Source organism: Macrobrachium rosenbergii, chromosome 3 (genome assembly GCF_040412425.1).
Source record: "Macrobrachium rosenbergii isolate ZJJX-2024 chromosome 3, ASM4041242v1, whole genome shotgun sequence".
NCBI lineage: Eukaryota > Metazoa > Arthropoda > Malacostraca > Decapoda > Palaemonidae > Macrobrachium > Macrobrachium rosenbergii.
Window position 1 is genome coordinate 55,130,547 of NC_089743.1, and position 17,666 is coordinate 55,148,212.

At 33.5% G+C, this 17,666-nt stretch overlaps 1 protein-coding gene across 1 annotated transcript in view; it reads right to left on the reverse strand.

Moving 5' to 3' along the window:
- Positions 1 to 599: 599 nt before the first annotated feature.
- Positions 600 to 17,666, reverse strand: part of LOC136855887 (repulsive guidance molecule B-like) — a 296,660-nt gene continuing 279,593 nt past the window's right edge. The window contains exons 5-6 of the mRNA XM_067133328.1: positions 11,237 to 11,393; positions 600 to 7,115 (exon numbers count right to left, since the gene is read on the reverse strand). Coding sequence (XP_066989429.1) covers positions 6,831 to 7,115; positions 11,237 to 11,393 — 442 coding nt within the window. The 3' untranslated portion in view covers positions 600 to 6,830. The remainder of the gene's footprint in view (positions 7,116 to 11,236; positions 11,394 to 17,666) is intronic.

Sequence of the window (17,666 nt, forward strand, 5' to 3'; positions counted from 1 at the left end):
TTCTATGCTATTCATGAGGTGGTTACAGAAAATAGATAAACAAATAAAGAGGATCAACTGTATTAATTGTTTAAATTCGGTATATGAACCTAACAAAATAAAAGTTCACTACTATAATGTATAACTTTTTCCTACATCATTACCTTACTTGATAACTTAATTAAGTATTCATCATTAACAACTTTCACAGCTTAAAATATATACCTACTTCCAATGTATAACAGCACATTCATTTTATTTTCAATACTCAGCAAGGGAAATAGTAATAATGAACATTAAGATTTCAATTCGAATACTGTAAAATAATACTGTAAACCCTTTGCAACCAGGGCACCTAATGTCCATGCAAAATTCACCCTAAAACCTTCTGGATTATACTAACAATAATTTCAAAAACAATGAAATTATTGTAGAACAGAACAAAACAATATAGCAGTCTAGTAGTGGCAATTAAAAGAAACAGTATTAATGTATACCATTATGCTAGTATTGACAGTAATTACAAACAGCAAATAAGGAACCTGGAAAACACCCTACTGTTACAAAGCTAATGTGATACACATGCAAAGCAAAAACAGTAGTGTAAATAAAAGGCAAAAGTCTGAAAAATCTTTATTTTTTCTGGAATACCTTTAATAATTAATCTCTTGTTCCTGTACATGTAATTGGTCACCAAGTGTGCTAAAGTAACACAGAACAACATACAAGAGGTAACCTGTGTATTCACAGTATTCACATTACAGAAAAGTTACACAAAATTAACTGAGATCTAATTAAATATGAACTGGACAACAAAGATGATGCAATAATTACATGATAGATATTTCCACATTCACACAAGAGCCATGAAATCAGGCCAAAAACATGCATCCATTACAGTAAACAGATCATTTATTTCTTGAAAAGTAGAATGGCCAGCATTAAATAAATATCTTATAATATAAAAGGAACCCATCACAGGACACAGGATTAACAGTGATCTCAAAGTGTTCTTCTGACCAGGTATAAAGTTTTATGTAATGGCAAATGATGCAGATAACTGGCTAACACAGAGTACTGCACAAGTGGTGTACAAGGCCAATAAAGTCTGCTTTACATGCACTTCAAATTTTATTTCAAACCTCTCTGTGGATACAAATTACTAAAAAATTTAGTTTCTAACTCTCTACATGATCACAAGAATAAAAGTAAAACACTTGCTCTACTGGATACTTAAGACTAAATCATCCATATGAATATTGAGAAGTACCTTGTTTTGTTAATACAATAAGACCAAGCATCTGTACCTTAAGCTTTGGTTGACCTGAGAATGGGACCAAGACATGTTTTTTTAATATGGAAGATCTGACTGCCCACCTCCTTTGGTCTCAACAATGAAATTGCTATGTGAATGACCATCTTTTGGAAGACCCAAATCTTGAAAATCCTTGATTGAAAATCTGAAACCTGTTACTGTAGATGTTTCATACAGTCCACCCATCTCACCATAGGATCAATGAAAAACTTGATTCAAAATTGTTTTCTGGAAATCCTAATAATATTTCCTTAGTGCTTTAATATTACAAAATTATCAAATAAAACGCACAAGATTTTTCAAACACAAGTTAATATAGAAACAAAAACTGTTCAAACAAGCACTTTCTTCTGTTCAACACAGACACATAAAAAACATAAAAATGTATAATATAAAGCAAATACTGTATTATCCTTTCTCATAACTAAAAGTTTGACTCAAAAATAACTTGCAATGTAAAGAAGCTGCAATAAGCACCTTTCAATCTTACATAACACCCCATCAAATGCTGTTCAGAAGACATCTTAGAGAGCAAACTCAAGTCATCTACCTGCGTTACAATATCAAGTAATGCAATTTTAAGTAAGATGAGCATGTACAGGACAGTACTGATCGGATCTCCAATAAAACGGTGAATATAATTATATAGATTTATCATATTTGGAGTATACAGATAATGGGTCAAATTGCACTGCTTACTCACTGGATGCAAGATGATTACACTGTACAATTAAATTTGAAGACATGCATATATTGGATTTCTCCTCTGACTAGAATGAAAAAAGACTTAGATGGAGGTGGAATGTGCAACATATTCAAGATATGCTTTGATATATGAAACGTAACAAACACGGCACTTCAAACTTACCCCACAGAAACCCATGATGTGCTATCACTGCGTCCTGTCAGTGGCCTTACATACATTTACATATGCCTCTTTCCTCATACTTGTAATCACAGATAAGGGGTCAGAAATGAGGGAAGAACACCGAGCCAACACACAATAAGCAATGTATTTGTACCTACTGCTATATAATGAAATTGAAAATAATAAATTATCATGAAAAATATGTAAAATCAATGAAATGCTACAAGCAATACATGCTAAATTATTAAAGACTGGAAACAAAAACCCCCAAGATGACACCTGCATCTGACTATTCACATAAACAGAACTAACAATTCTACACCTAAGAACAGAAACAAAACTTTCTGAAAACAGTACATTAATGGTCTAAAATGGAGTTTGATGGAAAAAGTTTAAACACAACACTCATGAGTAGCTAGATGAAAACCAATTTCTGGTAATATAAAAGATGTAACAGCAAGATCCCAAAGGTCATACCCAACCCAAGTATGCTGCATACCCTATCCACTGAAATTTAACAGATACGAAATCTTTTCCCATTCATTGTAGTGCTTATGCTGTCCCTCTACCCTGCATCATATTTGCCTCTTCAGGACGGACATGTTTCACCACTTCTAGAAGTGCCTCTAAACTCATGGAAAATTCTATGTTCTTTATACTCATGACATTGTTTTTATAATCAAATTGCTTTTACTGTTGAATATGTTACAATAAATTCAGCAATAACAAGCCATTACTATCATTATATATATATAAGATATTTTAAAACTTTTGTTTCAATATCCCCTTACACCAATATATCTAAATTGATTTCAGCTGGTTCCTACATCAAAACAAGTGCTGGTTCACATAAAGTAAATTGAAAAATAAAATATAACAATAACCTAAATACTGTACTGCATTTTTTTTACAACAGTCAGAGAGAGAGAGAGAGAGAGAGAGAGAGAGAGAGAGAGAGAGAGAGAGAGAGAGAGAGAGAGAGAGTTTAATCATGAACTTGATGAGTTAACTATGCCTTGAAGTGAGTGTATGATGTGGATGAATGTCTGGCTGGTATATAATTATGCTAATATGTCAACTGTACGGCACATTTCTTACACTGAACACATACAGTATTTAAATTAAGCTTTAACAGTACATACACAATAATGTATATTTTATGCACACAAACCAAAAAATAAGTTTGTATGTCTGCAGTTGTATATAACATATAATGCACGGTAAATATGAATGTCTATATTCACTTAGTTTTATGAATATCCATGAATGTATGTGCAATGATCTTCAAAAATACATAAAAATGTACAGCAACAGACTGCATTCAAAGCAGAGATGACTAATTAAAAAAACATATGTACACTGTACATTTACCAAACTATTTACAATAAGCCTTATTAAGTCCAATTACTATGCAAAACATATAAAAAAAGATATAAACAACACTGAATTCAAGACAAATGCTATGGCTTCTTATTGCATTTTCACCTTATCCACATGTGCCATCTACAGTGCCAGATTCATTCAACAAGCATATTGTAGCACTGTGCTCTTTTTTTTTCTCATGAAAGAAGGATCTAACATTATCAATAACTGCATAACGACCCACAACAATACAGGTTGCATTTATTTGTGCCATCAAAAAATTGCATTTTTGATGGCAAATCAAACCAGAGCATTTTTACATGGAAGAGTGAATAAAGAATGAACTCTGGGAGTTAACTTGAGGAAAACCAAAATATACTTGAAGCCTAACATTAGGTTCTAGCATCTACTGAGAAGATACAGTTACTATCCTTCCTTGATTCATTTCCCATTAAATCATGTACTGATACCTTTTAAAATAATTTTCTTTTTTATGAGATAAAGCCGAGTCATCATTATAAAAATTATATGACTTGAGTTATCTGCAAAATACTAACACCACTAACTCATGCAAAAAGCTTAATATTACTGGCTGTTCCATGAAGTATCATTGTTAGGAGCTAGACTGGTAAAAATCCCCAACAAAGCCATTAACTACACTATCAAGATTCCTTAAAATATTATCAAAACCAAAGTTTGCTTTCCTAGCATGTTCCAAAAACATTAATAATACATAGTACTACAACACTGCTAAGCTGAAAATCTGATTATAAGAAAGATGTGAAAGGTCAGATGATCATGAGAAACTGTGCTCTAAAAAACTAAGGGGATGAACTTGGATGTATAATGAAGCACCAATATTAACTAAGCAAAAATATGTAGCTAGCTGCAATCACAAATGATGTTGGACCTTCTTTCTGTCATTATTGCTAACCACAATTCCAGAGAACATGTTTCACTCTACACAATCAGCAGTTCAAAGTTGGCACAAGCAACTTGTCTTTAATGCACAAGATTCACATATCTTAACAGCCATGCAATATGTGAGGCCTCAAATGCAAATCACCGTTACTATTAAAGGGTAAAGAAATAATGATCCTGTCTTTTATGCTGAATAAGCATAATGATTGGAAAATACAAAGAAAACTCTGACACAATCAAAGGAAAATTGTTTTTGCACAAGGAATGCTATTCTAAATGACAATATTCAAGATATGGACTAATAGAAATTATGGTCTTGAATAGTCTGTGATTTTAAAATTTCCTAAAGTAAGGTTTTACTACATAATATTCTTGCATTTTATAGAAATATAACTTGATCTGATATACAAATTGGCACATTTCTCAATTCTAATTTTGCTCTATGATAAATGACGATGATTAGAAGCACTAACTTAAATGCTTTATTTCCTCTAAAAATATCAGCTATACAGTATCAAAGAAATAATAATAATTTCCTACAGGAATCACTCAAATCTCCATAGAATTTTGAGGAAAAAATAAACATCATATATACAATGTGATAACTAAGTGAGACAAATTAACAATTCAATAAGAATTTTCAATTCATTCTCTTCTACAGGTAGTGACATTGTCCTATTGCATTCCTCTTCAAACAACTGAAATCTGATACTGGACTCATTTTAATTTGCAAAGAAATACAAATGTAACACCAAAAGTGATGCAGACAAAAAATCAAAGATCACTTTCATTACAGATGATGAAAAGCTTTGCAACATGAAAAGGAGGAGATGCACAAATACCACAAACATTGAGCTTTCTACCTGCAGAATACATTGAGCTTTCTACCTGCAGAATAATGGAAGCTACTTGTAGAAGGTAAAAAAGATGCTCCCTTAGCAAAATGTCTTCAGAAATGTAACACAGATACTGCACCACACTCAAGAGGTTTGTCTTAGACCCTAAATGTGGAAAGAGATATTTGGAGAGTTTTGTCAGAGATGTAATACACTGCACCCCTTTAACTTAGGTAAGCTCTTAATAGTCTGGATATCAAGCAGAACAGCTAAAATGTATCCTATATCTGTAAGTGGCTTCTTAGTGTATGACTGAATGAACATCTTTGCCATTCTAATGGCTTTTGGGTTTGAATAATCTGACCCACATTACATTATAACAGGAACTACATACCTAAGTAAGCTCAAACACTGGAATCAAGCAGGTATCAGGCAGGCCACAAATTTGGAAAATGCCAGGTTAAAAACTTACTCATTCATCCCTATGCAATGGCACCCTATCGTACGTTCATTATAATACAGCATCACTGTCTTTACCTAACAAAATGACCACTGTCTTTACGTAACAAAATGACCAACATGACCATATGAGAACTCTTTGAACTTTATGATGGATCTCAGATCTCCAGTACTATAGCCTGATGCACATAAACTCTTTGTCTCCAGGACCAGCTAGGGACATGACACTTGAAAAACTGTGGCTGCAACATATAATGCTGACAACTGCTAGGGTATGGTGTTCAAGGTAGGGTGTAACTGCAGAAGTGGGATACAAAAACACTAACATCAAACTGATCAGTATCATCAAATTATGATGCTTTTTAAAGTTACTTTCACATAGCTCTTAAACTCACTTGCAATTTTCAAGTTACATAACTACTGCATACGTATAGTACTGTGTTCTGATAAAATGCTGTAGTGGATCATTCAAGATGGGTGTCCTGAAGTGACAATTTGGCAAACTGATAGTAAAAAATATTCAAATCAGAGATAGCAAAAACATTCAAATACTATCAGACAATGTCAAGTGAACAGCCAATAACTTACTTCTGGTGTCTTTAAAAATTATAATACTGGAACTTTTCTCTTGTCAAAATACTAACAATCTATGCAGTGTTCTAATGTATACTGTATGAACAATACAAAACCATAACAGTTAAAATGAGGAATATGTGACATAAATATAATTTTTCCACTTTATACAAACTAAAGCCTGCTATAATACACAATGATTATCTACTTTATCTCCAATATGCACATATAAATGTTAATTATAAGGTACTGCAGAAGTTTCCATGTTACCCACGGTTTTTCTTCCACTTCTATCCCTGATAAAACTCACATACAGTTACTATAATGAATGGTCTTTTGTTTGTAATTCATTTTACATCATTATCTCAAAAAAGAAACCCCAGTCTGCAATGTCTGGACCAAAGTACTACATTGACTCTGGATCCAAAGATTACCAAGTACAGTACATCTACCTAGTGAACCACTTCTGCTCTGGTCCACCACTGTCCAATCACTGTAACCAAGGGACCATTGACATTTAATACATGGCCCTTCTACTCATGGAGAACAGAACAAGGCCTAGTGAAAGTATAATCAATGAAGGGACATAAGATGGGGCCTTGGAAGTAATTTCCCATATGCAAGGAGGATCAGAACAATTCTGTAGTAGCTTCTGAGCTCCAATTGGGTCGTGGTGCCAAAGATCCTTCTGAGCTGTCTGGGCTGCGATTCTGAAGCTTGGGTCGCCAGTTGTAACTAGATCAAATATGCAAGAATCCAAGTAGTAGTCAGTGACGTTGAATTCTTTACACAACTTTGCGGCCTACAAAAGAAGTAAGGAATGAAATAAATGCTTCACGATGAAAACATAAACAAATAAAACACAACATCATAAGCAAGCAATATCACAAGAAAATACATATGTACTAACAACAGCTGTGTCCTAGGGGACTTGAAGCAATGTCCACTAAATTTGTTGGCTAATGCTAAATTCACTTAGCTACCTTGAGACTTTTTTATGCAGTTTACACAGTGAATTTAGTAACACTAACCCTCTCTCCAATATCAAGTCCAGTATCAATAATTTGAGTAGCTTTTCAGCTAATATAAAAGAAAATTCCTTTCCTTTTACAGTTATTATAGCAACAACTTCTAGGACTATTCAAATGATCTCGCCTGACTTTGGCCATTGAAGTGAATTCTAAAGAATGTACGTTTTTTCTCTAATTCAAACTGTTGTCATCTCAAAAGTACCTAACATTAGAGGCCATATGGAACCTAAGCACATTAGGGAATTCCTGTTTTTTTGTATACCATATATTGTATGCATCTGTAAACACAGTCACTGGGCATTAATATAACCAACTTGTTTTTTTCCTTCATTACTGTCCTTATAACTATACTCTCAATATTCTACTCTACACAAATATTCTTCAGGGTACTCATCAGTTTTAAGAAAACAACACACACAAGAAAGTAATATGGGGTCACAGATAACAATAAAACCATTCTTGAAAACAAAAACATAATTACTGGAAATATACAGCTACTAAAATCAACCTACAAAACAACCTGTTTGTAAAATATCTACCAGCTTGTTTTACTTTTGAATCATTTTAAGAACAAAATTTTCAGCAATTCATCCATCCTAAAAAGACCATCGCTCAAGTTCATGTTTCTAAGAGAATTAATGAGGCATGCTTCAACTTTAAAAAAACTACTTTGGCCGAGTTCCAGTCCATAGGGTGTTCAAAGTCTGTTATGTGACAAATGATGGCACTTGAGCTATTTGGAGAGTGTGCATTATTTTTATGTGGTGTCACTCTCTTGCATAGTTTCTTACCAGACTGTCCAGTGTAAGGTAAATTACAAGTTGAGCAATTAATTTTATACACCCCTCCTGGTGGCATTATTGGTTTATTACAAAACAATGAATTCTCGTCTGACGAATTATTACTAAAAAAATTTTTTTTCAGAAATTTTAGGCTACTTACAATTGATAAAAATTCACTACAGTATGGCAAAACTAAAACATTCTAATTGTAAAAAGTCCTTGACCTTTAATTACTATAAAGTGTTTTTTTTAGCACTTTAGAGGCAATTATCAATAATATTTAATGGGTAACATAATTTTACAGTTTCATAACTGTTTTGAATTTCCATCTCAATTCTGCAATTTCATAAATGTATTGAATTTCCACTTCAATTGTGCAGTTTCATAAATGTTTTGAATTTCCATCTCAATTCTGCAATTTCATAAATGTTTTGAATTTCCATTTCAATTCTGCAATTTCATAAATGTTTTGAATTTCCATTTCAATTCTGCAATTTCATAAATGCTTTGAATTTCCATTTCAATTCTGCAATTTCACAACTGTTTTGAATTTCCATTTAAATTCTGCAGTTTCATAAATGTTTTGAATGTCCATTTCTAAAAATTCAGGGTCACAAACTGTATGCCCACAAAAACTTCCCTGAGAAGAGTCACTGTTTTATCTGAGGGCGATGGCTGGGAAAAATTGTGAATAAAAGCAATGACTGCTGTTGGTTTGGATATAATTTGAACTTAACCCCTGGTTTCGGTTTTCATAATGACTGTGTCGAGAAATGGTAGGGCTTTATTTTGTTCTATTTCCAATCTGAATTTTTTGGATGGAATCAGGTCATTCAAAAAGTTCTAAAACTCTAAGGGTCTCTCAGAGGCCACAAGAATATTGTGTTGTCGACACATCTGTACCATTTCAAAGTAAGAGTAATGACATTTGGCAGATTTCTGATTTCATAAATATATATATAATATTGTATATATAATATCTATATTTATAAATATTCTGCTGTTTGCCCTCTAGGCATTTTATTTTAGAAAAAATACGCGAACAAAGACGAGAAGGCGTCTTTATATATGCAGGGGTAGGCTGGGCATTTCAAAAAATAATGTCTTTAAGAGGAATAGTTAGCATTAGGGACCTAACCCACAGAGGGTTTTCATCCAATAACCTCTAGTAAAAGGTGGTCTTAAGCTTACTTCTGCTTTGTCCTATGCATTCGGCAATGTCTCTGTCAAATTTTCAGACTGCCTGGGGCGATGGACGAAGGCCTCCGATGCTACAGCTGCCCTGTTTTGACCGAAATAGGTCAGAGAGAGATTCGCGAGCGTGCGAGACACATGCGTTGTGTATAACTAACTTCTTTGTACTTGCCCTCTTACTGTTTTCATTGATATTAGTGAGCTGAGACGACGGCCATTTTAAGACTTCTGATCAACCGTTGCAGTGCACAAGCAACCTACGTCCACGGTAAGTTTGAAATTTGACAAATTTTCGTCGACTCACTAGTATCTCTTTATGTATTTCCAGTTCCTTTGTTTTCCCTCTTCGCCACAATCTACAATAACAGGATTTAACCAATTTACTTTTGTGAAGTCTAGAGTAAGAATAATTAATATTCCTTAGTGACACTCAACTATTCCCGTGCAGTGAATAGGAATAAGGGAAGGTTAAGTAATTTTCAGCATTCAGGCAGCCTTGTGTCTCGACCCCATTGTTTGGAAGAGAAATAGCCATCTCAGTACAAAAATGCGTGATATATCTACCAGCAGAGACCTCCGTTGTGTATAACTTTCCGTGAAGCAAAGGGAAAACTGACTGTGTCCAACTTGGGCGATAGTCCATGTAATTTCCTCGCTAACTACATATTCTTTCTTTGTCAGGTTTTTCCTCAACTGACGACCATATCCAATTAAATAATTGTCTGTCTTTGAGATTAATTTTAGCTTCAAATGGCAGGTTACGTGTGTCCTTGGCACTCAGGGCCTCATAAATTATGTTAATTAATTAATAAAATCATTGGCCAAGCCCACATGTATGTAACAATATATATATATATATATACATATATATATATATATATATATATATATATATATATATATATATATATATATATATATATATATATATATATATATATATATATATATATATATATTTGAGAGGGTTGTAAATAAACAGTTTCCCACTGCCAAACCAAAGATCTGTCTATAAAATCTACCATTAAACGTAAAAGTATTGATCAACTATGCACAACTTGGCCGGATTGATAAAATCAAGATGGGAAATAGGAATATCTAACTCATTCATTTTTTCTTGTAGACTTTTTCAGATCATCAATGGGCACTTCATTAATCAGTGAATTATCACAAATCTAACTAACTTGTAATTTGTATCTTTCCCGTTCAGCTTCATTATAAGGTCTTCAGATAATAGGCCTGATTGGTTGACCTTCTTCATGAATGTTTATTGTGCCATACATATAAGGAAGGCTGTCATTGTCAGCAGAAAACCTCTTGTCTAGTTCTTGGTGTGATTCTAAATCTTTGTGTAAGCTGTTTTCTTAAAATTTAGTACCCCGAAGATGACTTGAGAATAAGTACCCTGATGATGATTTGAGAATAAAGTCAAAAGTCTTGGTATCCCCTTCATTTATTTTCATGTGAGGATCTCTTATTCACTATCTATTCATCTATCTAGATATATAGAAGAACTCACAGACACACACACACAAATATATATATATATATATATATATATATATATATATATATATATATATATATATATATACATATAATATATATTTGAAGTCAGGTATATATATATATATATATATATATATATATATATATATATATATATATATATATATATATATATATATATATATATATATATATATATATATATGAACTTTTGAAGTCCAGGGTATATATATATATATATATATATATATATATATATATATATATATATATATATATATATATATATATATATATATATATATATATATATATATATAGCCTATATATATATTGTGTGTGTGTGTTTAGTTACATTCACATTTATATATAGATATTTATAATCCAAAAATCTAGCATCCAATTACCTTGTCTTTGGTCATAGCTGATACACTGACGGGTGTCAATCCTGGTTTGTCTAGGCGTTCGTATGCAGGGCATCCCCTCCGGCAGAGCTGAAGTTCGTCTCCCTCGTCAAATTCTTCCAGGAGACTCATTGGCAACGTTACTAACACCGTCAGGTACCTGTAAATAAAAGCTCAGTTACAAATAGTATTCTATCATCATTATCATACTATTGCTACTACTATTAAAAATAACAATAGCTTCATACCTACATGAAACGACACCGGTTTACACATAATCATGTGTCTCTAAGAAAACCTGGATTATAACTTCATACCACAAAGAACTACAGTAAGATACACTATCAGCGCTACAGTAACCGCTAACAAAATCAATACAACAAACACCGAAGATTTCAAGACAGGATTAAAACTGATACCTAAGTTCTGACACAGGTTCATGATGTTATTCATCTCTGCTTATTTTTTTTCATAAGGAAACAAGAATATTGCGTAATTTGTAAAACATAATTATGGTTTAAACAGAATCTAACGAAATCATCGCTCAAAACATAAAAAATGTAATCAACCGACGTTACTGTACCATTTTAAATTCGAAAATTACCAAAACACGGAATATTTCAAACAAATCAGACATTATTATTATTATTATTATTATTATTATTATTATTATTATTATTATTATTATTATTATTATTATTATTATAGCTGTTTCCACGGCAATTAATTTATACAGTCTTCTCTATTCGTCTTACAGTCTTCTTTTCGTCAGCTACATGCAGACGAAAAAAAGATTGTAAGACGAATAGAGAAAACTTCATAAATTAGATGCCGTGGTAACCGCTATAATTTTCAATGCTACTCCCCTCAGAGAGGGTCTCCTCCTGTATTATTATTATTAGTCAGATCACGAACCATATTCATATGGAACAAGTCCAAGAGGACCACTGACTTGAAATTCAAACTTCCAAAGAATAAGGTCTTCCTTTAAAAGAAGTAACAGAGGGTAATCGGAAATACAGGTGTCAAATTCAACGTCGATACCAATACCATGTTCGAGTTTTATGGTAATTTTTTTCGCAAACAGACCTTTTCCCTTCATAGGAATAAAACGAACACACAAGGAATCAGTCACAACCACTATCAAGCCTTTAATATTGAATCAAGGATGAATCCAGCGCAAAAAATCTTCAACAATAGAAGGGAAGGCGACCTAAAAGCGTTCTGGATAAATGACGTTAGAAAGAAGTTGGAAAGAAAGAGTCTTCATATCCAGGAACTGAGAGAAGAGTGCAGTGTTTGAATAGGAATTTGACGCACTGGTGAGCCTTCTGTTTCAGTGCACGAAGCAGCTGATTTTCTGAACTTTTCAGCATAGAGAGTTCACTCATGGCTCGCAAACTGAAGTATAAATTTCTTGAGTCATACGAGAGAGAGAGAGAGAGAGATGAACGTACAATACAATTACAGTCATGGCAATTACAAAGTTGACAAATGACAATAAAACTCGTTTTTAATTTAACTTTTACAATAGTTCACGAAAGTAAGCCTTTCCTATTAGGCTTAGAATTAACTAGCATTACATCATCAAACGTTTAACGCACGGAAATTATAGAATCAAATAATCATAACGTTTTGTTTTGTCACGCACATCGATGGAACATCATCAATTATCTAGATATTAATTACTGACAGTGGATGAAAGGAGTTATTTTATTAATATGGTTGAAAAGCAAGTGCGAAAAATTTTAAAGATGAATACACAGTATGTCAAGTGTCCAGTAAAAAAAAAGTACATATATCATGACGTCACTTAGGGTACTACAGATTTGTGTCACAACTGTATACCAGTACTGTATCTCAAAACCCGTAGTTCTAATCACAGCTACGTCTACTGGTGGTGTTAACAATGATACTTTGTTAGTCTTCGAACAATTATTTCATAATTACCTTCAGATTAAGTCATGCATTACTGGAACACTTGAAAAGGTAGATAATACAATTCCTGGTTCGTCTGTTGTCCCTTTTGTCTAATAAGATGCGTGTATCTCTTCTTGGTGGTTTAGCTGAAGGCCCTGAAGTATGTCCGCTCAGAAATGCTGGCTGGCTTAATATAATGGCATCGTCTACAAATTCTCTCGTTACTGATTTCAAAGCCTGCACTAGGAGGATCTGCTAACAAGCCTCCCTCAATAAATGTCAGTAATTTGTGAAAGGAGGTCCAAGTTACCGAAGATATTTTACTTCGGGTACGAGCGCGAAATTGTATTGTTCCACAAATTAGTATTCCGAATTGCTCGTATTTGGTTTGTGCATGCGTTCCTGCTTTGTAATAAAATCAAGACATCGTTCATAACATCATTGATTTACACAGTTACTTGGTGGCCAACTCGATCGGAGTGGTTTCAGCCTCAAGTCAATGCATAAATCAGTCAAATTATGAACAGTGCTACTGTTGGTCATTCGACTTCATTCAAAACTCTTTAGTACTTTGTTCAAGACTTGAGTAACAGGTTGAGTAATTTAACAGATTTCTTCATCCATGACGTAATGTTTTAATGTTCTGCCACATCATCAAAGTAGTTTATCAAGTGTCGTGAGTCCAAGTCAGTAAATGTTTGACTACCACTCACAATTGCAGTTATGAAGCATGAAGTGAACAGGACAGACACTAATTATAATTATATATATATATATATATATATATATATATATATATATATATATATATATATATATATATATATATATATATATATGCAAACATCTATCTATCTATCTATATATATATATATTATATATACATAATTCCATCGCGTTACTGTTGACCCAAGCATGGAGTCATGTACTTGGCAGTATAACGATTGTGATGGGTCTCAGCCAGGAAGGAGAGACATGAAGAACCTCATCACAACAGACTTACAGAGAACCTTAATAGTCTACCTTCCGGAACTAACCTTTTAAAATAACACGTACCTTAGCAACGTTACTCCACCATTTTTAACAACCAACTCCGTATAGCTGAATTACATTACTCCACTAAAAGTTCTTCTCAAATTCAGCACACGGAAACCATTTCAATTCCATTCCACACCCTTTCATGTGAATTACACCTGCATCTTTATTTTATGCACGCTATCTTCTTTCACATTCCAGTTCTTTCCGTTTACTTCCATCAACACTAAATTTATCAAACTAATTTCGATATAACCCATTATTACCATGCACACTGCGCCCATATATCATATACACATGTACGCACAAATAGGGTTGCCACCCGTTCGGTAAAATACAGATTCGTTCTGTAATGGAGAGTGAGATGTTGCGTTATGTATTGAACCAATACAGAACGCCATTTGTTCTGTATATGGCTGTCTGAACATCATTATCTTAAAATTACATTCTCAATTATGCAAAACAAATGGACTGACACCAGGAATAGGTGCTCCATTGACTTCATTAAATCAGAACTCCTCGTAACCCTCAATTTCAAACAGAGTTGTGCTGACTTTCTCACAACCATTGCAAAGGAGGATAAAAGGCTTCTTGCCGCAGCAAGGAGCAACACAAAACATTCATGGAAGAGTAGGAAACCTAGGAATGACCGATATGCGTAGTCTAATTCCCTGATTCACTGAAAATTTGTATGATGTTACTTTTCAATGGCTATTGTAGTTCAGCAGTGGAAATAAATCCTGCATTTTAAACTTGATGGTATACTATATAAGTTATTTCATTGTCTATGTCACAGCATGTCATTTAGTTTTGAATTTCTATAGACTTGTCACTTCACTGATAACTAACAACTTGAGAAGCGATCTTCCAGTCCTCATCAAATATGAAACATGTCTTCCTCACCCTCATGTTAGCTCCACATAGCCTCGGAATGCCCCAGCTGAATGGGTTCGCTCCGCTCGCTCCCCATAATTTTTCCTCCTTATACAACTATGGTCTATATTTGTCTGAGCTCGAGGTGACAACCCTATACACACACACATACACACACACATACATATATATATATATATATATATATATATATATATATATATATATATATATATATATATATATATATATATATATAGTAGAGAGAGAGAGAGAGAGAGAGAGAGAGAGAGAGAGAGAGAGAGAGAGAGAGAGAGAGAGAGAGAGATGAATTGTTATCACATCACCGTGACATTTTTTATATTCACAAACATTAAGCTACAAATGTCGTTTCATATCCAGCTCACTTTACCTCGGAAATAACACCGAAGGGGAATTATAAATGGCAAGTGATTCGTCACCTGGATGTTGGAGGCATTTACCGCCGGGAGTTCAAATCTGCCAGGTGACGAATCACTCATCAGTTATAATCCACCTTTGGTCTTATTTCCGAAGTAGAGCGAATTGAGATATATATATATATATATATATATATATATATATATATATATATATATATATATATATATATATATATATGTATATATATATATATATATATATATATACATATATGTATATATATATATATATATATATATATATATATATATATATATATATATATATATATATATATATATATATATATATATATATATATATATATATATACTGTATGTGTGAGAGAGAGAGAGAGAGAGAGAGAGAGAGAGAGAGAGAGAGAGAGAGAGAGAGAGAACGTGCATGGGCGTGACTTTGCATGTGCACGAATCTAGTCTATACTGTAAATACAAAAAATGCACATTTGTATACCGATAGAAAATATAAGATTGCGGGTGTAGATCTGATTGATAAGATGTAGATGTTAAGTTATGCTTTATTCTCGTCTAAGCTGATGGTTGATAGTGCACAGATACAGTATGGAACGAGGTATGTATGTATGTATGTGCATATATATGTATACATATATATATGTGTGAGAGTATGTATGTATGTATGTACATGTATATATATATATATTTGTGTGCCTGTGTGTTTTCCTGTAAAAAGAGAGAGAGAGAGAGAGAGAGAGAGAGAGAGAGAGAGAGAGAGAGAGAGAGAGAGAGAGAGAGAGAGAGAGAGAGAGAGAGAGAGAGAAGTTTGAACTGTTTATATCAGAATGGTTATGAATAACTAGAAGCCTATCACGATCATCAGATAGAATGGACACTAGTGGGCTACCGGGCGCAAACCTGGCATTTGGAATTCAATATTAAGAATCTCCATAGAATGGTGAAGTGAATTGCCTATAAAGTCGGTTAAGAGAGAAAAGCAGCATGGACTTTTCTGAAAATTACAGAAGTGTGTGAGCAGTCGAAAGATTGGGTGTACAGATTACTGAGTGCCTTAGGACTGTAAAGGTTAAATGTATGGATGGTTAAGCAAGTCAGTAGGGAGGTTGAGTGCGGTTATAGGATATTCTTGTAATGAAAAACAGAAGATGTAGACTGACTGATTGATTTATAGATTTTAGGCATACATGTCAAGCACTAGGGCAACTGAGGCCATTTAGCGCTGAAACGGAAATTGACAGTGAAAAATTTTAGAAAGGTGTACACGAGGAAAATCCCACAGTTGCACTATGAATCAATTGTTAGAAGAGGGTGAACAGTAAGATGGAAAAAAGAGAATATGAACAGAGGTACAGCAAAAGAAATGAAAGAGGCGGCAGCTAGGGGCCGAAGGGACGCTGCAAAGAACCTTAAGTAATGCCTTCATTGCACCGCATGAGGTGCACTGACGGCACTAACCCCCTACGGGGATTGAGGCTGTAGAAATAAACTGCGTACAAAGATATCGGAGAAGGAAATGGTAAATGGGCGATAAATGTAAACGTGACTAAGAAAGATGTTTTCAAATGTGAAATATGGGTTTGTGTATCTTGACTTTCTAAGGACAACTGTATAGAACAAAGAAGCATTACAAACGATTAAATAAGCAATGGCTGCCGCCGTATTTCTCTCGAGTGACAAACCATATTTGGTGAAACAAAATTTTTTTCATATACTTACAATCAGCTTTTAAATAGAGTTTAAATAAGTGAATTTACAATATTAATCATGAACTCTCAATGAACACTAATCCCGGCAGGTCTGTTTCTTGAAACCAGAAAAAGAGGCTGACTGCAATACCTTTCAGATAATGTTGTATAAGAAGGATCGCGAGTTGTCATAACACTATCAGTAATTGATAAGAAGACAAATTACACTGGAAAAATGTTTTGTTTATCACACGGGTCCAGAAGAGTCCAAAGATGTTACAGTATCTTGCTGGTTATATTATAATTATTATTTCAATACAGAATAATATAATACGGTATCTTTTGAAATACCTCAGGTGTGGTACTTTCATGACCCAAATGTGTTTGTTCCAACAAACTTGTTACAACGCTTTATATATTAGCGTTTATGCTTGCTTGCGTGAAAACATGCAATGTTTGTTTATTAGTTGGGAAAATATAATT